The 23,424-nt window shown below is 46.4% G+C and overlaps 1 protein-coding gene and 1 long non-coding RNA gene across 4 annotated transcripts in view; one reads left to right on the top strand and one right to left on the bottom strand.

Annotated features, from left to right (window-relative positions):
* GYG1 (glycogenin 1) overlaps positions 1 to 20,282 on the bottom strand; it is a 35,203-nt gene extending 14,921 nt beyond the window's left edge. Inside the window, 5 exon segments of one of the 3 annotated variants that reach the window (NM_001082241.1) lie at positions 2,461 to 2,587; positions 14,977 to 15,139; positions 15,404 to 15,578; positions 17,353 to 17,488; positions 20,121 to 20,201. In NM_001082241.1, coding sequence (NP_001075710.1) covers positions 2,461 to 2,587; positions 14,977 to 15,139; positions 15,404 to 15,578; positions 17,353 to 17,488; positions 20,121 to 20,127 — 608 coding nt within the window. In that variant the 5' untranslated portion in view covers positions 20,128 to 20,201. 3 annotated transcript variants of the gene reach the window in all.
* Positions 20,283 to 20,323: 41 nt separating this feature from the next.
* Positions 20,324 to 23,424, top strand: part of LOC103350414 (uncharacterized) — a 47,642-nt gene continuing 44,541 nt past the window's right edge. The window contains exons 1-2 of the long non-coding RNA XR_016233258.1: positions 20,324 to 20,674; positions 20,781 to 20,934. This is a non-coding gene — a long non-coding RNA (uncharacterized LOC103350414). The remainder of the gene's footprint in view (positions 20,675 to 20,780; positions 20,935 to 23,424) is intronic.

Raw genomic sequence — 23,424 nt, forward strand, 5'->3', positions numbered from 1 at the left:
ATAGTAAGGGCAATAAACCAAGGAGATTGCCAAAATTAGCACTTCTTCGTTGAGCCCGGAAGAAAAAACCAGCTTGACCATTGTAATTTAGATCTCAACTGTTTCAACTGTTTTTTTCTGGGAAACCCATTTAGAGGATCTATATGCAACTGGGTTCTTAAGAGAAGGGGGCCGAGGTTCCAGCAACAAAGTCCATAACCTCCCCAACTCCCCCCGACCAAATAGTTAGCATTCCGCTCTTCCTGATTCTTGTTCTTCTATGTTAAAATAAATGCAAGCAATGTGTACAAACCAGGCTGTCCCTGTAAGACACAGTGTGTTCAACATTGGCCAGTACGGTAAGGACAGGAGGGAGTCAAACTGAGGCACTGGGTACTGAGGGCCACATCACACCATCTGGGAACTGAGACCAAGCGGCGGATATCAGATTCCTACCTCCACAAGGTACTCACCCCAAGGCACCTGCTCACTGCGCAGAATTTTTATCAGAGTGGTCACACTATTAACATTTTACACTCTTTTTTTGCTTCTAAGGTGAATTCAGTCAATTAAATTAAAAGCAACTGCCCTATTGTATACAAACTCCACTCTCAGGAGTCAAGATATCATGGTGTGCAGGACACTATTCAAAAAGGCAGGGTTAGGTAGGAGGCTAAAAGGATGAAAATGAGTCAGGTCCACAGCTCTGTGCGAGACAGATTTGTATTTTACAAGGCCAACAACTGAGAGGTGAAAACAACGCTTCTGCTGCTCCTCCCTTTATGAACAGCAGATCTGGTTCTGGGTGCTTGGCTCAGAGCACGGTTGGTGAACTTGAGTTTGTTTCAGAAAGGGAAGACAATCGAGAGGCTGTTGGATACATTTGCCAAGACAACAGTGGGGAGGAAAGGGCACCAGATGCTTACAATCCTTATCTGGGGATGCTGACAGAGCAGCTAGAAAAGAAACATTTCTGCCATAAAGCCAGCCATGCTGGCCACTGCGGTGTGAGACTTGTGCAGAGCGCTCTGGATAATGAAACATGAGGAGTGAAAGGCCCTTTGTTTCCTGCTTTCCCAGGAATGCCCGTCAGAGAGAGATGGCCAAGACAAGGCCAACTTGATGAAGGGCTTCCCTGCTCACGGCTGTGTCTCGCTGTCAACCTGACAGCTAGGCCCCTGTTCAAGAGATCTGAATCATCATCTTAGCTCAACACACAGAGTCAGAGGCTGAAGACCTGGACCCGGGCCCTCCCGGTACAGAGCACACACCAAATAATCCTATCACACCAAGGCACAGCAACCACAGCAATCGCCTGCTGCTCACTCATGCACACACACTCACGCACACACACTCACTGCATCTCCTTCCAACCCTATGAGGGACACACTCTTCCTCCTCATTTATGCACAGGGGAACTGAAGCGTAGAGTCCTAATCATGGAGCAGAAAAAGGACAGAGTGAGGACACTCTGCTTTCCTGGCTTCAAGGATTGCTCTTAATGTTATACTTCTCTCAAACAAGACTGACTCATCACCTACCCTTCTCTGAGCACTAAGTTGTAGGCCAAACCGCTGTGCGTACTTCCCTCAACCCAGGCTCATGATAACCCTACGGACACGTCGGATCAGGGAGGTCAGGACCTAGGCTAAGGTCCCCTTCCAGCAAGGGGCTACTCTAAGATGTAAAATGAGCCCAACTCCCAACCAGGACACCACACTGCAGCCTGCATCTCACTACCCATGACAACCATGAAGGGAATGGAGTTGTTTAAACCTCTTTTCCTATAGGAGGGAACATGACACTCAGTGCCAGTATAAAGTGGAGGCCAGGTTTGTGCCTAATGCATGAATTGTACAGTTTATGTGGGTTTTTAACATTTATTTACTTATTTATTTGCAAGAGCAAAAGAGAGGAACAGAGAGAGAGAGAGAGAGAGAGAGAAAGGAAAGAATAAGCTTCTATCTGCTGGTTCTCTCCTCCAAATGCCTGCAACAGCCCCAGGCTAGGGCCAAAGCAGAGAGCTGGGAACTCCAGTCAGGTCTCCCCTGTGGGTGGCAATGACCCAACTACTTGAGCTCTCACTTTTGCCTCCCAGGGTATGCAATGTCAGCACGCTGGAGTCAGGAGCAAAGCTGAATATTGAACCCAGGCAGTCAGATATGGGATCTGGGCATCTTAACTACTAGGTCAAATGCCTGTCCCCTACTCTGTGTTCTTGACCATGACTAGGGGTGATTTAACAGAAGGCCAGACACCAGGAACTGTCCTTTAAGGTAGCTACATGGGGTGAGTCTAAGCATAAAGCAATCGACAGCATCAAAACGTCTCCCAATTGCAGCCAAGTTTCTCCTAATAAAAAGACTTTCCTCAATGTCCCCACTCTTTTTGCCTCAGAATGACAAAGAGGCAACTCCAAAATCTTAAGCCCCACTCCTCCTTCCCTCACCATCCCCGACAGGTTGAACAATTTGCACTTACGCTTTGAATGCTGGGAGGTAGGAGTATATAGAAATGCTGCTTAGGTTATAAATAAATGGCAGGTGTTTTCTGATATCTGTTGTTGCCCAGCTGTTAAAAAATGTGTTCAGTAAGCCCTGGTCCCCACCTGGAAGAAAAAAAAAAGGCATTATAGTTAACAAATCTCCAGGAAAGATCAATAATTTCATAGGAATATATAATTAGAACTTTAAAATAGAGCCACATTCCACACCACACCCCTTAAGGACATTTCAGTGGGTAGTGACTTCTCTGATTTAATTAACTCACTGAATATTTACTGAGAAGCTGTTATGTGCCAGATAAAGGACCAGGCGCTGCAGAGTCAACAGTGAACAATTCCAAGGGTCTTCTTCACAAGGGCCTTTGTGGGGGTGGGAGTGTTGATACTGCAACCAGGAGTCAACCAACGCCGCTAACGGCAATGAGGGCAGTGAAGGACGCACAGGGTGCTGTGAGTGCAGGTACAAGTGGCTCACGGAGCCTCCCAGGAGCGCGCTGTGTGTGAGCCAAGAGCCGAGGGGAGCATGGGCATCTGCAGCAAACCGAGGGAGTTGGAAGAGGGACAATGGTGTTCCACGTAGAACAAAACCAGCACGCACCCCAGTCCTGGGCTGGGAAGGGACGTGAAGCTTTTAAGAAAAGACGACCTGGCACGTGGACTGCAGAGAGGGGAACAGGGTGCACCAGCTGAGTTCCAGAGAGGTAGGGAAGGCCAGATCTCACCAGCATCAGAAGTTATAAACGTTTCCCCAAGAGCCATAGGAGAGAAAAAAAGTAAAAAGCAATAAAAAGCAAACTGGAATTGAGGAATTGTTTTCTGGGACCTCCAACTGTTGGCTCATGGACAGAGGCCCAGGACGCCACAGCATGCCTGTGGTGTGCTCTCCTGCCACTGACCAAGCCTCTGGGCAGGTGTCAGTGAATTATCGCTGCGGCCATGGTCAACCACAACTACACGGAAAGTGCTTGCTCAACACGTGGGGTTCCCAGATCACACACATTCTTCATAAAGTGAGGATCATAGCTGTTCATTCAAAAGAAATGAAAACAATACACATCTGAACAGCTGTCTCACCTAAATCATATAAGTAACCAAACAGGTCCCTAAGCCACGTCATACCCATTCCATGGAGTCCTTGTGCTTTCTGTTTTGGACTCACGGGACTTCAGAAAACACGTTTAGCACCTCATGCAGGCCACTGGTGTGAGGGCACAGGGGATGGAAGGCAGGAGAATCCTGCTGGCTCTTCTAAAGGCGATCCTGGCATCCCTCAGTCACTGCCCTCCTCGGTGAGCTTTGCCCCAAGTTCCAGTTTCCTTTCTCAACATACAGCAAGTCCGACTGTCTGTCACTGAGACTCAGGTTTTTTGGTTTTGATGCAAAACCAAAAATCTATAAAGATTTATTCAACTAAAAGAGGTAAATAGTGAGATTTAGTTAAATAAAAGAGGTAAGCCCTGAGATGAGGAATTTAGGTTCAAAATCCAAATGCATCTTGTCCATCCTCTGGTTTCCTATCTTTTCATATACCTTCCACCAGCTCTAAGGATCAGCATTCACTGGGTAATGTCTTTGGAGCAACCTCTCAGGTCTGACAGGTCCCCATTCTTCAAGGGACAAAAATCAAAGCTTCACCCTCATAAGTTCCAAAGGACAATGAATGTGGCAACAGGATATGCTACACTCATAAAGAAGATGTCGACTGAATAGTTTATGTTCACCAAAAGCTGCATGTTGGACCCCTAACCCTCAGGGCAGGGTTAAGTTGCTGCTCGGGTCACCCACAACCATGTCATAGTGCCTGATTCAAGACCTGGCTACACTGCTTCTCATCCAGCTTCCTGCTACTGTACACCCTGGAAGGCAGCAGACAATGGTTTAAGTGCCTGGGTCCCTGCCACCCATGTGGGAGACCTGAATTGAGTTCTGGGCTCCTGGCTTTGGCTTGGCCCAACTCTGGTTATTACAGGCACTTGAAGAGTAAGCCAGTAGATAGAAATTTCTCTCTCCTCTCCCTGCCTTTCAAATAAAATTGAAATAAAAATTACAAAACAAATGGAAAAGAAATTCTAACCATCAAGGTGATGGTAGGAGGAAGTGGGGCGTTTAGACCATGATTGGATCATGAGGGTAGAGACCTCATGGATGGCATCGGGGCCCTCATAAAAGGGGCTCAAGAGGTTCCAGCAGAGACAACTGTTTATGGACCTGCAAACAGGCCTTCTCCACACACCACAGATGCTGGGGCCTTGATCCTGAACTTCCCAGCCTTCAGGACAGGGAGAAATTCCTGTTGTTTAGAAGCCACCCAGTCTATAGTATGATGGCACAGCAGCTCAAATGGACGCAGACAGAAAGAAGATGATTCGAGTGATACAAACTGACATAATTCGAGGCATAAAATATTAAAGCCAAAACACCACACTACTCATCAGTCTTGTTTGGGATTCTACAAAGCTACACGAATATATGAGGACAGGTACTAATGGCTGAGGTGTCAAGGTATGAAGTCTTTAATTCCCTTTGATACATAATCATCAAAATAAGGGTCTAGGAAATGTTCAAAGCAACTGATTCATAACAGGACAAACCTGGAAATGGGTGTGTGAACATGGTACATTCACACAACAGACTGGAACTCTGCCATAGAAAGGACAAACTATGGAGCCACACAGCAACTGGGATCTCGTCAAGGAGCCATGCTTAGTGGGAAACGCCAATCCCCTGGGTTACACACCATGTGACCCCATTTATCTAACATTCTTCAAGTGGTCAAAGTAGACAGAAGACATGTGTGGCTGCCAGGGGTGAGGGTCGGGGAGCAGGAGAGGTGGCTGTGCTATGAGAGTGGTCCCAGGGGACCCAGGTGGCAGCACTGCTCTGCACTGTGACTGTGGTGGTTGCTCTAATCTGTGCACCTAAAAGCTGCACAGAAAACACACCCACAGCCATACACACGAATAATGGTGACACCTGAGTGAGCCTGCTGGATTATATCAACGGCAACTTCCAAGCTGATATTATAGTTATGCAAGCTATTTCTAGGGGGGAAATTGAGGGAAGGGTATATGGGATCTCTTCTGTTTATTAGAACAGTATGTGACTTTCCAGCTCTCAAGCAGTCCCCCCGCCAAGTCCAAGGATTAATGTGGTTGCAGTACAAAATATACCCAGGAAGTACTAGTTGTTAGGTTCTAGATTCTGCAAGAACCAAGGTTATAGCTCTTTTGCTGACCATACAATTCTAGCACGTAGTGGAATGCCTCACACAGAGGCAAATTAGGTGTGAAATGAATGCAAGAACCTTGAAAATATTCTGTAACAATGAAAGTTGTCTTAAACGTTCCATCAGAGAGGAAGGGTTGGTTTGCTGTGATGCCAATCACTCATGGGAACATCACTCAGCCACTGAGACTCATATCTATGAAGAGAGCAGTCCAGCAGGTAACCTGTCCAGCTGCACATGCTATGACTACTGAGAATATACACATGAAGAAACATGCACTTCAGAAGAAAACAAATGAAACAGCAGTAACTGTGTTGGGGATTGGTGGTTACAGATGTTCTTCCCCCTACTTTTCCTTATTATTTTCATAATGTAAAAATATAACAGAATTAGGGCGAAAAATGAGAATGGTGCTAAGATCTTTCTTTCTAAACACTGTTATTTTTATTTTTTACTGTCAAAAGAAAACTATGTGTAGACCATACAGCATATTAGTAATACCACTCTATAAATCCAGTGTCTGAACCTGAACATGAACAACTGGCCCTTCCCACCAGAGGTACCTATCCATCATGAATTCTGTTCTAACTGTCTTGCTTTCCTTTATTTAGCCACATGATACCCACTTCTAGACACCACATGTGCTTCCTTGTGTTTTTGAATGCTCTAAAATGTGGGTATCATACTATGTTTTTCCTATAGCATATTATAAGATCTTTTTTAAAATAAAGCAACTCCACTTAGAACAATGATTGGCTCATGCAATGCTGTGAAGAAATCGAATTCTCGGGAGGCCAAATAACAGTTACAAAGCAAAACATCCAAATCCGACCCACGTAAGCCTAGGAAACAGGCAGCAGAGCTGCTGATCCCTCAGAGCCCCTGGCTGGCTGCCCCTGGCCACACGAGGCCGTTTCTGTTTACCCTCAGGTACCCTACAAACATCGCTGCCCATCAGCTGTGTGCCGCGGGAGGGAGAGGAGGCAGCGAACAAGCAGGAAACCATCAAGAAAAGGCAGCAAGGTAGACTTGGGGAGTCAATGGTGTCCACTAAACTGGCAAGTCCATAAACATTCAACTAGATCCTGGCCTCCAGATGGGCTAACCCAGATCACAAACCTTCCATGACCACCAACCATCAATATATGACTATGAAGGATCACCTTTGAGCTCAAAATCGTGGATTAAAGACAGAATTTAAATACCACCTAGTAGTTTGTGGGTTCTTAAATAATTTTAAAATACAGCAAGTCTCAAGATCCTAGCCATTTTTTTTTTCAAAAGCACACAGTACAAACTTCCAAGGTGAGGTAAATGTTTCAACTTCTACAGAGAAATCTATATGTGGCATGTCCTCTGCTTAGAGGTCTCTAAATGAGAGCGTAATTCAAGGTAGAAGGCAAATCTAAGCACGTCTGAGTTACAAGACACAGAAAGATGCCCTGAAGATGGCTCAATTCCCACCACAAAACCCTAGACCTTCCATGCAGTGTAATCTGGTCAGACTTCCAAGGGCAGCTTTATTTAATCTGACAGGTTAAGACACTTTTAATCGGAATCATCTCAGAACCGACAAACAGGATTATGAGGCATCACGGGCAGCTGTAATCCAGCAGGCCTGGGCGTGGCAGCACAGGTGAGAGACACGGAGACAGGGAACAATGGGCACAGGGCATCTGTTCTACAAACAAAAGCAAATACCTGATTCTGTACCAGCCTTCCACTGAGAGCCTTACAGCTATGTGGTATGTTCTAGTTCTTTTGAGTGGGGTCATAAAGCTGTTAAGCATGACACACCATAGCACTCAGCAGAAGCTGGGACTATGAGTTGCATAACCAATTAGTTTTATAGAAATGGGGTTTTTGAGTGTGACCTTTTAAATCTGTCTGCTCAATGCGTGTGTGGTTTGTGTGCTCTCCCACAGTCTGTGGGCAACAGGCCAGTCTAAGGTGGACGGCAGGGTGGGCCAGTCAATTCCAGTATTAAATGAACACCTTAGTATCTCAGCCATAGCAATGCTCCTGATATAGCTGTGCTGCTCAAAGTGTGGCCCAAGTTCTGGGAGCGTGGACATCACCTGGGAGCTTGACAGAAACACACAATGTTGAGACACATCCTAGGCCTACCGGAATCAAAGCCCAAACTTCAATCACTGGGCGATTTGTTTACACTGATCTAGTTTTTTGAAGAACAACTCCTTTTTCATTTTATCATATCAGAGGATACTACTCTTAAAGATGTTGTTTCTATTGGAAATGTCGGAAATTCTGTGAATTTGGTCCAGACTTAGCAGCCATGAAAATAAGACAGATATGCTTCAGCTCTCTAATGGCTCCCAACACATAAAACGGAGCACAACACCAGATATCAAGCCTGTAATTTATAGTAAAATATGCTTATAAAATAATTGAGCTATAGACAGTGCTGAAATGAACATGTACTCACTCCTTAAAACAGACTTTCTATAATAAACTTGGTGGATATCCTTAGTGCTGTCTACAGTGAGAATGCCAAGGATTACTAAAATCATGTTTATGAACTGCCCAGCTTGGGCGGATCTTTCTATGAGGTTTACTGAGGATCAGGGGATTAACCCCAGGTGGCTTATGGAAATCCAGGCACTTGGTCTCAGCATCGTGCATCTCACTGGCCTCAGCCCATTTAAAGGCAATAACAGCTGATTCGTTTCACCACTTCATGTTATAGCTTTTGTTTTTTCCACTGTTTCTTTAAAAAGGATTCTTAATAACCAAGCCATGAAATTATTACACAAATGCAAGGATATACTCATTCTTGACTTAAATTTCACTTTCTCCATCTAAGGCAGGTCCTCCTGGTCAAGATTCCCCTACCACTCTGAGCTTCTCAGATTAAATTATGTAATTACACTAGTTGTTAAATGTCTATAAGGTGAGGCCGGCACTGTGGTGTAGTGGGTAACGCCGCTGCCTATGGTGCCAGCATCCCATATGGGCACCGGTTCAAGTCCCGGCTGCTCCACTTCTGATCCAGCTCTCTGCTGCTGGCCTGAGAAAGCAGCAGAAGATGGTCCATGTCCTTGAGCCCCTGCACCTGTGTGGGAGAACTGGAGGAAGCTCCTGGCTTTGGATCAGCGCAGCTCCAACCTTTTTTTTTTTTTTTTAAAGATATATTCTATTTATTTAGATGCCAATCTTATTCCAAAAAAGGCTTATAAGGATATAGATAAAACAGTAATCTAAAAAAGATTAAAATTTTAAAATTAGACTAAGGAAAATAAAAACAGGAAGCTGGAACCAAGGCCATCTGGGGAGTGAACCAGCAGATGGAAGGCCTCTCTCTCTCTCTGCAACTCTGCCTTTCAAATAAATAAATAAATAAATCTTTTTTTAAAAAGTCTGTAAGTTGTCATAGAATATAAGCTTTATGGGAACAGAGATAAAATCTGTATCAATTACCATTTTATTCCAGACACTTTTAAACTTAGTATCTTGCCCAGATTAGATGCTAAAATGATTTCTGCAATACCAAATGAAGGGCCTACTGTAGAAATGCAGGTGAGAGTAAGACTTCCAAGAATACTTCCAGACCCTGAACAATGTGCTATCAGTCTAAAATGACAATGTAGAGAAGTATTTGTGCACCAGAGGGGAGAACATGAGCTGCAGAGATAGAAGACTTGAGCCTCTGTGTGGTCCTCTGTAAAATGAGTACCAGCTGTTCTGTGCACTGAGGGCAATGAATTTTCAGTCATTCATCTGTAAGAAGGCCAGGTTAACAGGGCTCCTCCTCTATCACTCTCATGATACATTTTAAAGAATGCCGCAATGTTCAAGAGTTGGCAGAGAGAAAAACACACACACATAACCAACCCACAGTGGTGAGAAAAACTATGTAGCTCAGACTTGACTTTGCCACCAGCTCAGAGAACTGGAACAATGGCAGGTTCCCAGCACAAGCTAGATAGCAGGGCTTCAACACAAATCTGTCCAATGAATGAATGATGAGAATCACACAGGAATGCCGAGAAGCGAAATGACCAGCATATGAGCCTGCACACTTACAAAGTCCCTTCCTCCTTCCCTACATCTCACAGGGTCCGTGGTCTCTGCTGGTTGTATAGCTGGAGACAAACAGATGGCTACATTAAAAAACAAAATACTCATGAGCACAATGAGATAAAAATTGCTCTTAAGGAAAAAAACCTTTACGTGTGCTCATTTATTTTGCCATTACACGTCATGGCATTTGCTTTTCCTCTGTACTTATTTAAGATACTCACTACCTAAACCATTAATTGTAGCACGCAGGAGAACAATTATTTGGAAAGCAACTGATCAAACACTCTTAGGGCAGCACACAGCCTAGTGGTTGGGCAGCTGGGGAAAGCCCATCATGGGGAGACAACTGTGAAAGCCGACCCTCTCCACTGGGGGAGCCAAGGGAAGTGCCTGATTTCTGAGCTCATTCGGTTTGAACAAGTACTATCTTGAAACACCTCAGTCCTTCATTCCTTTTTTGGGCAGCTCCTTTTGTGAAGCCTAATTAAAGACAGATATGAGAGAGGATAGCACTGGGGTCAATCTTAAACTTCAATAGAACTTAGTACTCAATTATCTCGTAAACATTTAAAAAGCACTCCTATACTCCATTTAAGGGCCTCGGCGACCACAGAACATGAAACGTGTGGGTAGACAGATCTCACAGCAGATCCTGGATTCTGCTTAAAGTAAAATCACACTTTATATTCTGTCAATTTATTCTCGATTTGTTTCTTCTTTCTGAAAATTCAACCACTGTCCAAAATTCCAGTACACCAATAAAACATTTAGGGTATTTAAGTCACAGTAACTAAAACAAGCACTAAAATTTTTTCCTTAAAATATTGGAAACTCTGAGTTCCTCTGACTTGGGTTTTGAAACACATACAGATGAAATTTAAAAGACAGCAAATGTTAAGCACTAAATTCTTATCTGTACAAGCACCCTTAATTTAGGATACTTCAGAGTCACAGAGAAAAAGAAACCTCTGTGTGTATCCAGATTGATTTCTTCAATTCAAGAGCCAAGTGCATCAGTTCATTTCACATGAGTGTGCGAGGAGAAAGAACTGCTCATTAGTACTTAAAATAATAACATGGCCTCTTTGTTCCCCCTCTTACTGATAACAAGCCCTAAATTTAACCTCATCTTGTCACAGCCTATAAAATGCTAATATATATCTATTTCACAACGGCTATTGTTCAACTTTTCAGGAACTGCCACTTCTGTGATGAAGTGACAAGACAACTGGAAGATGTGTACAGCAGCACAGAACTCAAATTCTTCCCGATGGAGAGTTAGATTCCAACACTGAACTGGTGACGTGTCTAAGTGTCTAATACTCTAGGTATTTGCAAGGGAAAGAGATGTCAAGGTGCCTAAAATGGTTTGCCTTATTAGGGGCACTTTCTTGACCAGAGGCACGGGGTGCTGGGGGGAGGTGATTACAGGGCTGGTGATGAGAATGACAGCCACATTCTTTCCTGTTACAAGGGCTGTGGGAGCAGCTGCAAAAGCTGGGCCATCAGCAGCCTGTGTGGCTTGTCAGTGAGCACCAGGCCCCATCCATGACTACAGATAGGCGAGAGATTAAGCAGGGTTTTCAAGATACTCAGACTGAGATACAGTCACCTGCCAAACTGGTCTTCTGGAAAACCAAGGTAATAATGCTCACACGTACACCTCTGCACACTAAATTTGGGGGACTGGGGGAGGGGAAACCTGGGGCTGTCAGCGTACGTGACGGTGAAAGAAATACCCCAAAATGTGCACCTCAGTGCCTATGGCATGACACCTAAACACAATTTTTAATATAATTTTCACTTAAAAATTCTTATAACTTTTATAGAATATATTGAAAACGAGGCAAAGCAAGGCTACTGCCATCAGTTTGATGTTCAGAATATAATCAGTGATATCAAGTGTAAGCCCCCCATGTCTTTATGTCACACAGGTACTGACTCCCCCCAGAGGGGAGCAGGCTCCGCAAGGCACCGAGTGAGCTTTCTTTGCTGGGTAAAGCTGAGCGACAGCTACTTCAAGTGAAAACAACCTCTCACTTAAGAGTTGCTAGTATATTCTGATGAATCTTCGCATAGTGAGCTCATCTGCATAGTCGATGTTTTGAAACTCTTTTCATTAAGCATTTCTATTAACAGAGAAAATTCAACCCCTTGCCGGCCACGAGCCAGTCCCTGAGTTGGTCCGTCAGCGGAAGGCAGCGCTGGAAAGCCTGCTGCTGAATAATGAAAAGTGCTAGCAGGCACACGGAGAATCTCACAGTGGTTTCAGGTTCAGACTGAAAAGGCGGGACGTGCTTTCTAGTTGAACACTCTGCCCACGTTCAGGCTTTTACACCACAAATCCATCGACTCCTCTCCTGCCTCTAGATTCTAAAGCGTAGTAGCTAGACCAGACTCCTACCAGTTAATGAAGTTTCATATTCTAAAACCATAACTTGGGTAATTTACCATGGCACACTACTGTTTGGTAACTAAACTCTTATCTCACAGCAACAGCATCTAATACGCTTCTCGGTTAGAAACTGGATTCTCCTTACACGATTAAAGTCATTTGGATTTCAGGCACTTGGCAAGCCCACAAGATCTATTTCAGAATGTGATTCGCTTACTGAAGTTGAGAACAGTTACACTGACTTTCTGGCAGGATTACACTCACTTCCTTCACATGAGAGGAGAAGGAGTAAAGGTAGTGATCCTGCTGCGATGGGAAAGTTACAACAAACAGGGAGTTCTGCTTGAACAGTCTCCTCCTCCTCTTAGAAAAGGCAGCGGCTTGAGTGTACAGCACTAGGACTTAGAAACCGTGCAGCTTCCATTCCTTACATGAAAGGAAATAGCAGGATATAAAAACATGTCAGACGAGCAAAGAAGCTTCATTCGGCCTTGACCACAGTGAACATTCAACATGTTATTTTCTCACTTAAAGTTGCCTGAAATAATCAGATACTGCCATTCAGTATGGTTCAGGCAGTCCTGCTGTTTTAAAGCGAGTAATGTCTTTCCATGGCGCAGCTTCTCAACCTCAGCAGGACTGACATTTGGGGCTGGATAACTCCTGGTTGTGGGCAGCCGTCCTGTGCACTGCAGGGTGTAGCAGCATCCCTGGCTACTCCCCAGAAGCCAGGAGCACACCGCCCCCTCGACTGAGACAAATGTCTTCAGAAGTTGTCAAATATCCCTTGCAGGGGCAAAAACTCCCCCTTGAGATTTGGGCTTAGAGTGTAAATTAACCAATCAGCACAGACAGACAGACTTACGCATTCTTATTTCAGTGACATTTCCAACAGTGGCTAATCCAAAAAAAAAAAACAAAATAGAATTCAATTCTATAAACAGCGACAAAAACCCAATTTCAGTTTTAAGTATCATGTGAAATGTTTTAAATTTCAATATCCTAATTTAGCTACTGACAAACTTTTAATCTTTTAATTAAAAAAGTTCAGTATTCTGATTTTTAACTTTATAACTAGGTACAGAAAATGACTCCTCCTATCTGCATCCAGGGCTGAATCTCAGGTCACTAAGATACTTCTGCTAATTCCAATAGATCTACTCCGTGTAGATCTCCTCTTGGACGAGGGGTGGGGTAGGGAGGCGGGGGAGAAAGCCCCTGGACTGCGCCTGCCTGTTTTTTGCCTCAGTGTCAGGTATCTGATGTGAGTCATCCCTAGAGTCCTTCTAGGTCTTCTTCCTGTCTGCCTGGTCTTTTCTTTATTCAAAAGGCCCATCAACCATATTTTATAAGAATTGCCTTTACATTACTAGTTTTATCTTGTGTTTTGTTTCTGATGTTACTTTTAAAAAATGGTTTATTACTTATTTCAGAGATTGGCCTAAAAGAGAAACATAGCTATTAATTCATTCTATCAAAATTCTCCAAAGGAGGATGGGCATTTGGCACAGTGGTTAAGATGCCAAAATCCCAGATTACAGTGTCTGAGTTCAAGTCCTGGCTTAGCTTCCTCCCAGCTTCCTGATAACATGCATTCTGGGAGACAGCAGGTGATGGCTCATGTACTTGGGTTCCTGCCATCCATGTGGGAGACCTGGATTAAGTTCCTGGCTTCTGGCTTCAGCCTGGCCTGGGCTGAGTATTGCAGGCATTTAGGGAGTGAACCACTGAATGGAAACTCTTGTTTCTCTGTGTCCCTCTGTCTTTCAAGTAAAATAAATGAAAAAAAAAAAAAACAATTTAATTCTCCAAAGGATCTAAGGCCCTATATCATAGACAGTCCATATCACCTTTACATACATTTAGTTACAGATACACTCAAACACGATAGAAAATGGATGATGACTTTGTTAATGTTATATTTGGATTTGTAGATATCATTCTATCAGACATAAGCTTTAGATAAAATGAGAGTTTAGAAGCAAAGATTATTCACAGAAACTTTCCATCTTCTTTTTTTAATGTCTCCTTAGAGAATGAATGGAAACCAAATAATCAGGCTTATTTTTCAAGTTTCCATGGAGACAACTCTTAGCCCTCCTGTGGGCAATGGCTGTCAAGCCCTCTGGAGCTCAAGTTCACTCAGGTTTATGGACAGATGTTAAAGCTGTTGACCTGTCAGTATTATCTTACTTTTTTAATAACTGTGGTACATTTCTAATACTCGAATAAGAAAGCCTATTTAAAGGCAAGCGGGGCCGGCGCCGCGGCTCACTAGGCTAATCCTCCGCCTAGCGGCGCCGGCACACCGGGTTCTAGTCCCGGTTGGGGCGCCGGATTCTGTCCCGGTTGCCCCTCTTCCAGGCCAGCTCTCTGCTGTGGCCAGGGAGTGCAGTGGAGGATATCCCAAGTGCTTGGGCCCTGCACCCCATGGGAGACCAGGAGAAGCACCTGGCTCCTGCCATTGGATCAGCACGGTGCTAGGACCGCAGCGTGCCGGCCGCGGCGGCCATTGGAGGGTGAACCAACGGCAAAGGAAGACCTTTCTCTCTGTCTCTCTCTCTCACTGTCCACTCTGCCTGTCAAAAAAAAAAAAAAAAAAAAAAAAAAAGGCAAGCGGATAAAACTGCTTAACCTCATGCATCTATGGGGAAAACGGTACACACAGGCACACCAAGACACAGCAAGGATTTCCAAAAGGAGCACAACTTAAAACGTGCTACATCTCATGTGTCTTCTAGGCACAAGACACCACAGCAATTACGGCTCGGGGAAGAGACGCCCCTACAAGGGAGGAACAACTTATCAGATGTGAAGGCTGCAGATACATACCATCAAAACTGCCTTGCTCAGAAGCAACGTGCAACAGCTGATTATAGGTTTCCACTGAAGGCTGATAAACAAAGACCCCGGAGTTGAAGCAGTCAGGCCAGCCTGGGTCTGGTGCAGCCGACAGCTCTTCTCTCTCAAAAAGATCATCAATATTTGCCAGGACCTGATTCAAAGCGGGAGGAGAAACATTACAGAAATGTTTTGGGGTGGCCTATCCTTCTGAAGTGCTCCCAGTGTGATCCAAAACAGAGGATGATGACAGCTAAGGCAGCCAGGGCCCCACTGTCCGTCATCCCCCAACACCTTTCACAACGGTAGTGGTTTTATCTGAACTTGACTCTCAAGTCTTGCCAGCATTCCTCAGATGCCTAGCAAGTCTCGGCCTGTATATCCAGGACATCCTTGCAGCCCTGTGAGCCTCACTCACCAGAGTATCTGCATCCATGAACACGCATTTTGAATACTGAGTAAGGGACCAGCAGTGCAGTTTGGTCAGTGTGACACCCAACTCAGGCCTCTTCATTAAGGTGAGATGCGCAGAGTCGCCACTGTCCAAGATGTCCACGGTGATGACTTCATCAAAGACTATCTCTAAAGCCTTTCTGTCAAGACAAAACCCAGAAAACGACACTCAGTGTCTTTTCAGAACAAGTGACCCACCCTTTCTGTCGCTTAGAACAACCTGTTTCCTTGGTCGGGCATATTCCCTGAAATCTGTCTTCATTTACTTGAGGGCAAATTCTGTTCATCTGCATGTGCAGCTAACTTTCCCAATAAATGTTTATGGTGAGGTTCAAGTGCTAGTCTTAAAAATTATTATAGACATTTTCTATTTTTTTAAAATCCCGGCACTGAATACTGGGCAGGTTGTAAAGATAGCTTGTAAAAATGTGACTGACACTTGGTCAAAGAGTTTCATCTTCGCAACAGCCTATATATTTGATGATGACATTTTATTGATTCTTGCAGACTGCTGCATTCCTTTACAAATGATGCTGAGTAACGTGTGCATAGGGTACTCGCAATGCAGCCTTTAACCAAACATGTTTGCTAACACAATTGACGGGGAACTGCCCATCGCTCAGTGTCCCAAAAGAAGGCAAAGGGCTGGGTTACCAGGTCACTATTTTTTTAAGATTCCAATTTAGTGTGCATTTATAATGTGCTTAGCACTCTACTGGGGCACAATGAGAGTCTCACTTTGCTATGTGAGGTATAATTCTCCATGCCCACAATTTAGGAAGCTTTATTTTGGAAAGCTCTTGAGGCGCTTCAGAGGGGTAGACTCAGGTAAGACACTAAACTGAGCACAAGGAAAAACATACGCTAAAAACATCATCCCTGGACGTTTAGAATGATGTCAGAGATGCAGAACAAATCTTTTATATTCTGCTTCCAAAGCTGTCCCAGAGCAGGTTCTAGTTAAACTGTAAACTCAGTCTGTTTGAAAAGAAATGGCCAGAGGCAAATAATAAATTCATGCTGGAGGGGGAAATTCAACTCTGATTTCTCATACACATCCTCACTGAGAGGTTACAGATCAGGACACATGCATTAGAAGGTGGCCTTTCTGGCATCTTCCTAAATCACCATTTTAGGAACAAGGTTGTTAGTGTGAAATATATATAAATATATATCCAGATATATATACATGGATACATACTGCCTACTTTTCAGAAGCCCTTGGCTTCTGCTTAAATTTTAAAAAAAGTCACAAAAAGGGCATTTTCAATTTCTAAGAGGGCTAGCAGCCCACAAAAATAAACATGACACAAAGCTGCTAGTGTGCCCAGATTTTTTTTAAAGTTAGTGAACTACACAATCAACAAGCTGCCTGTGCCCCTCAGGATGCCTTCTCTAACAAAACAGAAAGTCAGAAAGCCTCTGGGAAGATTTTAGTTGTATTATGTTGAAATAAAGATCTTTACACTCCAATGTCAACTGGCAATGAAGGAAGGGACTGCTTCTCTTTCAAAGTCACCAGAGGGTTTCCTGGCTTCAAACAGGACTGGGCACCCCTGCTGCATTTGGGAGAGGACTACAAGTGAGCAGTGACTACATAAAGGTGCGTGTTCATCATCTAGACAGCACTTGGCCAAGTTGAATGCAGCGTCTTCCTTCTACTACTCCTTGGACTCAGGATGGGTGTGGGTCAGAACGCCGCCTCCCACAGGGAGCTAGGCTGGGATACCTCCCAAAAGCTGGGAGGAGGTTTCGGTCCCAGGAATCCTGCACTCAGCAGCTCTTGTCCTTCTCTACCCATTGCTCAACTCCTGCACAGGGTGTGACTCAATGCCCACCAAGGCCAGAGATGGGGAAGGAGGATGACAGAGCCCTGGGGTGGGTGGATAGACACACGGGCCACGAGGTTCTCACCTCATGGTGTCTGAGACCTGTGGGGTGGTGAGCACGGCCAGCCTTCGGGAGGTCCTATGCTGTTTCAGGGATGAGCCCAGGACCAGGGCACCCTTGGCGTAGGCATCGTTTGTGGTCAGTGTCACAAAGGCCTGATCTTAATACAAAGAAAAAGAAAAACCACGCTCATTACAGTATCTAACTTGGAAAAAGCATTTTCCCCAGGACCCTGTTCAAACAACAATTCGGCAAAATCAGCAACTCTCAGACCACTTGCTCTATTAAGGAAGCAACTGCTTTTTTTTGGTGGGGAAACCCCAGCAGCTGCTTCAAGAATGCTTAAAGACCCTTGCTTCCCAGGACTGTCTGGCAACCTTTGAGAGGCTTACGGAGCCATGAAAATTGCTAAACTGGCAGACTAAACAGCTCAACACCCAGAGGGTGAACTTCAGGCAATCAGCGGTGGTGAGAAGAGAACAAGAGCGAATTTCCCTTTTCTTCTGCAAGGGTCTATCTTCAGGCAGGCACAAACCCAACTGTCAACCTCAGCTGAGTCTGAGAGTAGAGGCCACATTCTTCATTCTGGGTCTTAGGATCATGCCACACTGCAGGCATTTTTATCTTTCTTTTAAAGATTTATTTACTTATTTGAAAGAGTGACATGGAGAGAGGGAGACAGACCTTCCATCCATTGGTTCACTCCCCAGGTGGCCACAACAGCCAGGGTAGGGCCAGGCCAGAGCCAGGAGCCTGGATTTCAGTTCTGAGCTCCTGCACAGGTAACAGTGGCACACTTAGGGCATCTGCTGCAGCTTCCCTGGCACATGAGCAGGGAGCTGGGTCAGCAGTGGAGCAGCTGGGACTCGAACTGGCACTCTGACATGGGATGCCGCGGTTATAGGCAGGCAGCTTAACCTGCTGCACCCCAACACACCAGCTCCATGGCTTTGCATACCGATTCTTCAACCTGGAGCAAATGTGCCCCGCCCATGTCCTCTGAGGAGTCCCTGGGAGTCTCTGTCTGGATACACTGCCCACAGAAGACACCTCTCCATGAGGCTGCTATCTAAATCGTGATCCATCACTGTCATATGGATTTAGAGACCACCCACAAATGCTAGCAAGTCTGCCTCCACTTTAGAGAAGGAGTAGCTACTACCCGCACCCAGGGCACCCTGCTCCCGCAGCCTTAAGCAATCACTTAGCTGCAGGAACCCAAGGCAAACACGTGGATCATTCCTCCCCCTGAACAATCCCCACCGCCAGCCCAACCTTTAACTTGTCTCTGGTCTTTCTTCCGGGACCGTTCTGGGCATGCTCCATGGCGGAGAATTTTTTTTTTTTTTTAACAGCAAGCTGGTGGGCATCCAAATGTATAGGATGACTGAGGAGCAGGCTCTGGCAGGGGTCACTTGGGGGCACTGTTGCCCAACCAGGGAGTTGGGACATGTTGCCATGGATTCTCCGTCTTGGGTTTCGTCATTCTCCCTTGCCCATTTTCCAACGTGGAGGCTGGCGGCAGGGGCAGTTCCATGGAGGAGCGGGAGAAGGTTGTGTGCTGCCGAGTGGGCCAGCGTATCCTGCAGGTGCGGGGCCTGAGAGCCATCTTCTCGCGTAGGACTGCCGCATCCTCTTATCGCTGAGCCCTCTTTCAGGACAGGCCGACTTCTAAGTTACAAAAAGACTGGCATGGCCCACTCTGGCGGGTCCCGGGCTTCCAAGCCCATCACACTGAGGAACCCTGGGAGCAGTGCCACCTGCCCCTTGTCAGGCTCACCCACCTCTGCCTGTGCCTGCTGCTCTAATCTTCCACCTGCCCTAAGGCAGTACCGTGTCAGTCAGTCTGCATCCAAAATACTTAATCTGGGCATTAGGAGTCCTGCTGTAACTTAAAGGTGGTCCAGCGTCCCGCAGGTCTTGGAGAAAGTTTAACAGCAGGATTCAAGGAAGCAAAATATGGGTGAATTCCTGGATTAAATAAGGGGCGGGACAAGTGCTCAAACGCTGAAGCACCCAGGCTACAACACCACACCTAGCAAACGACAGACCCACAACAGCTGGGTAGGAGCTCCACGTCCGCAAAGGCGACTGAGCTCCGTCACACCTGCAAAGATTGGCAGGCAGTTCAACTGCCATACCATCCCGGCAATCAGCCGCAACCACACGGAAGGGCCAGTTTCTTCCCAGCTTCCCGGTCCTCGCGGGGGGCAGATTCGCCAGCGGCCGCAGCGCCCTGCAACAAGTGAAGCTGAGGCCGGCGCCCTCCCACCCGCGGGGCCCGCCCCCGGGGACACTCGCCCGGCTGCCGGCTCCCCGCAGCCCGGCCCCAAAGGCCTAAAAATAGGCTCGGCGTGGCGGCCAGGGCCGGGGCGGGCGGCCGAGAAGCCGGGCCGAGGCCGCAGGGGTCCCGGCTCTGGGCGGCCCCTTGCCTGGGGGCTCCTGCCGGCTAGGCAGCGGACGCACCCCGCGCCCCCTCTGCGCCCCGGGGCTGCCGCCTGGCGCCCCCGGCTCCCCACCCCCACTCAGCCCCGCTGCAGCTGCTGGGCCGCCCGCCCTTCACGGCGAGAGCAGGAGGAAGGGCGAGGAGACGGAAGCCGGAGCAGGGTTTCGGCCCAGGGCCCCCGGCTCCGCCGCACTGCTCCGAGTCCTGCGCGCCGCGGCGCGGCGGTCCGCGGCAACTTTGCGGCGCTCGGGATCCTGTGGGAACTCGCCCGGGGCGGCGGCGGAGCGAGGAGCCGGGGACGGCGGCGGGGCCGAGCCCGCCGCGCGCGGGGCGGCGCGGCGCGTACCTGTCATGGTGCTGCCGGGGCGCGGGCGGCCGCTGCAGCCGCAGGTTAGTGGCTCGGAGAAGCCGGGTGCGGGGAGGGGAGCGCGGCCCGGGAGGAGGCGCGGCGGGAGCCCAGCGTCCGCCCCGAGCGCTCTTATAGCGGCCGTCACGTGGCCGCGCACGCTCCCCGCTGCTGCCTGCATCCTCCCGGCTGGCGCTGCCGGCGGGGGGCGGCGGCCGGCGGTTCCGCGGTCCGGGCCCGCGCCTCGGCCCGCACCTGCCTTGGGGCTGGGCGGCGGTTCGCGCCTCCCCGCACTCCTGCCAGGCCTCCCTGTCCCGGCTGAGCCTGAGACCCCAGGCGGAGTGTGGCCTCAGGCTTCCAGAGAAGTCAAGGGTTAGGGAGCTCTAACTCTCCAACCAACTGTTATCCAGTTAGCATAACTCCTCCGCTCCGCTTAATTCATTAAACATGAATTTTAATTCCCTTTTTTTCACCTCGAATTGCAAATCCGCCCATGGAATTGGTGTACCCAGAATAGTTTTGTGGCCTTGATGGAAAGATACGGCAAATACTCGGTGGGCACTATTTAGATTCTTGGAACTGTCTGTATCAGTTAAATATTTAAGTGCTTCATGTAATCCTTGTAATAACTCAGGTAACTGTTCTACGTTCGCTTTACAGATGAGGAAACTAAGGCACAGAAAAGTTAAATTGCTTTTCTAAGCCCGGATGTGAGTGAAGAAGGTGGGATCTGAATCCTGGCAGCGGGGCTGCAGAATTAGCCTTCCCACTGAGAAAGCCTTGTTTGTTCTTGGCACACTGGTGCTTCCAAAAGGTTAGTAAATATGGTAACTGTGGTTAGGTAATATACTTTTTTTGGTCAAACTGTTTCACAAATCTTGAAATGGTCCATTTGTCATGCTTCTAGGAAGTTGAGAAACACTTCTCTTAATGTGATCACACCCTTTGCTGCTTCCCAGCCCAAACACAGTGGAAAGCCTGCAAAAGATACTCAGTAAATGTGGGGTGATCCTACCAGGCTCCTGGAAGCCAGTCACGAAGTTGACAACATCAGTCAGTTCAAGAAATGAAATAGGTGCTTGAGAACAAGTGATTTATTTGCAAAGGTGGTGCTGCCCTCTCTCCTGCTCATAGACCCATTTGACTTTACAATACTGTAAAAGTGATATGCATTCAGTACAGACCATACTTTTTGAAATTTTGATCCACCAACCCCACACCACCCCTGCCCCGGGCTACAACTCTCTTACCATGCATGACAGCAGTGGCCAGTGCAGCTCCGGGTCAGCCATGCACTCATGAAAGTGACAACCGAGACTTGACAGTGTGTAGTGTTGCTAAGCTGGGATGTTAGTAGGTTGGGTGTGTGTTAAATGCATGTTTGACTTACAGTATTTGCAGCTTAGGATGGGTTTATCAAGACTGGAAACCCCATGGTAAGTTGATGTATGCCATTGTTTCCTTATGTGTGGGACTGGCATTCTTACAGGACAATCATTTGGGGGCACTGGTTGAAATGTAGATTTCAGGGCCTCAACCCAAACCTCCTGAGTTAGAAACTCAGGGTAGAACCCAGAATCATCATGTTAGATATCACCCTGCAGAGGCTTCTTCTGAGTGCTTCCCAGACCCCCTCTCTCCACCATGGCCTGGAGACCACTGAATTCCCAATTACAATAGGTACACCCAGAGTGAGGCTTCCATATTCCACCCAGGAACTCTCTTGCCACTAATAACTTCCACCTGAAGTGTGTCAGGCTGGGCTTCCCTCAGGGGCAAAAGAGCAAAGTGAGAAGGAAGAACCAGGGACAACTGGGAAAAAAAAATGGGAATACTTCCCTTGGGAACAAGCTCTCTCTGCTCTACCACCCCCAATATTTAAATAAAAGGGGTCCCCTTGGCCTTCTTTCCTGGGATGGATGTATATTTATGTAAAGAGAAACTTTACAGGGGCAGGCTTAAGTTGCAATAGTTAAGACACTGCTTGTGACACACACATTGCATATCAGAGTGCCTGGGTTTGAATCCTGTCTCCACTTCTAATTCCAGCTTCTACCTAATGTGCACTTGTGCAAGCAACAGGTTGTGGTTAAAGTATTTGGGTCCCTACATGCCCTTATGGAAGAACCAGACTGAGTTCTTGGCTCCTGGTTTTGGCCTGGCCTAGCCTTGGCTGTTGCAAGCATTTGGGGAGTGAACCAGTAGATGAAAAATATATTTCTATCTCTGTGTCTCTCTGCATTTCAAATAAATAACATTTAAAAAAATTTAAAACAGGAAGTTTATAGCTTTTATCACTCTGAATCAGATAGGGACATTTTGAGGTTTCTACAAGCTGCTCTTAAATGTTCTTAATCAAGGTTACTCATAATGACCCACCGCCTAATTCTCCTGAGGTTGCTCTGTGTGGAGTTTCAGTTGGATGTGAGAGCAAAGCCTCTCAAACTTTAATGTGCACACAAGTTGCTTGAGGATCTTATTAAAATGCAGATCCTGACTCAGTTTTTAGGGAGTGGATCTCCCAGGTGGTAACCAAGCTATAAGTGGTGTTATTTGGATGTTTTGGATTATAAGGCATTGAAGGCAATGGACAGATAGACACATGTTTGTGACTTTGGCTTGTGAACCTTATTTCTTGTGAAGTCTGAACTTGCAGAATTACTGAATCCTAACGGGAAAATTGAAGTGAAAAAAAAAAAAAAGTTGTACACTACATAAGTAGTACAAGCAGAAATATGCATAACAATTAACCTTTAAAAGCTGTGCTACACGTGTATAATTTGCATGGTTGGTCCAAAATTCATTTTGAATTGCCTTTGGAATGTGTTATGTAATGTTTTGGCAGGATGCTTACCTTCCTAATTATGGTTTTGTTTAAGATAATGTTGAAATCAGTTGGCCTCCCCTTGAGCACTTGCACTAATTGATGGTGGGACAACTGACCTGGAACTACATTCCAGAGCAGAGGATACCCTGCTGACCTGAGGTCCCAGCGTTTCCCATGGACAGCCCTGGAAATGGATGTGCCACATCTGGCCGGACGCACGGACTAACTAGTTCACCAACTGCTTAAAATGTTGTCCTTAATTAATGACATATAAAATCTGTACTCAGATTGTTGGCAATGATCACAGCTCTGTCCAATTCCATCAAAACTTTAGCTTCCAGATATAATATCCTTGGAGCCTGAAAGTAGTGCATTCTCCACTCAAGAACTGGAATCCAGATTCCATAAATTGCAGCAGCCTGGTGACTAGTTGTATTTCCTTAAAAAAAAAAAATCCTTATTGAGGTAATCCACATA

This window comes from Oryctolagus cuniculus, chromosome 4 (genome assembly GCF_051225735.1).
Source record: "Oryctolagus cuniculus isolate XC-2025 breed Fujian yellow rabbit chromosome 4, ASM5122573v1, whole genome shotgun sequence".
NCBI classification, from domain to species: Eukaryota; Metazoa; Chordata; class Mammalia; order Lagomorpha; family Leporidae; genus Oryctolagus; species Oryctolagus cuniculus.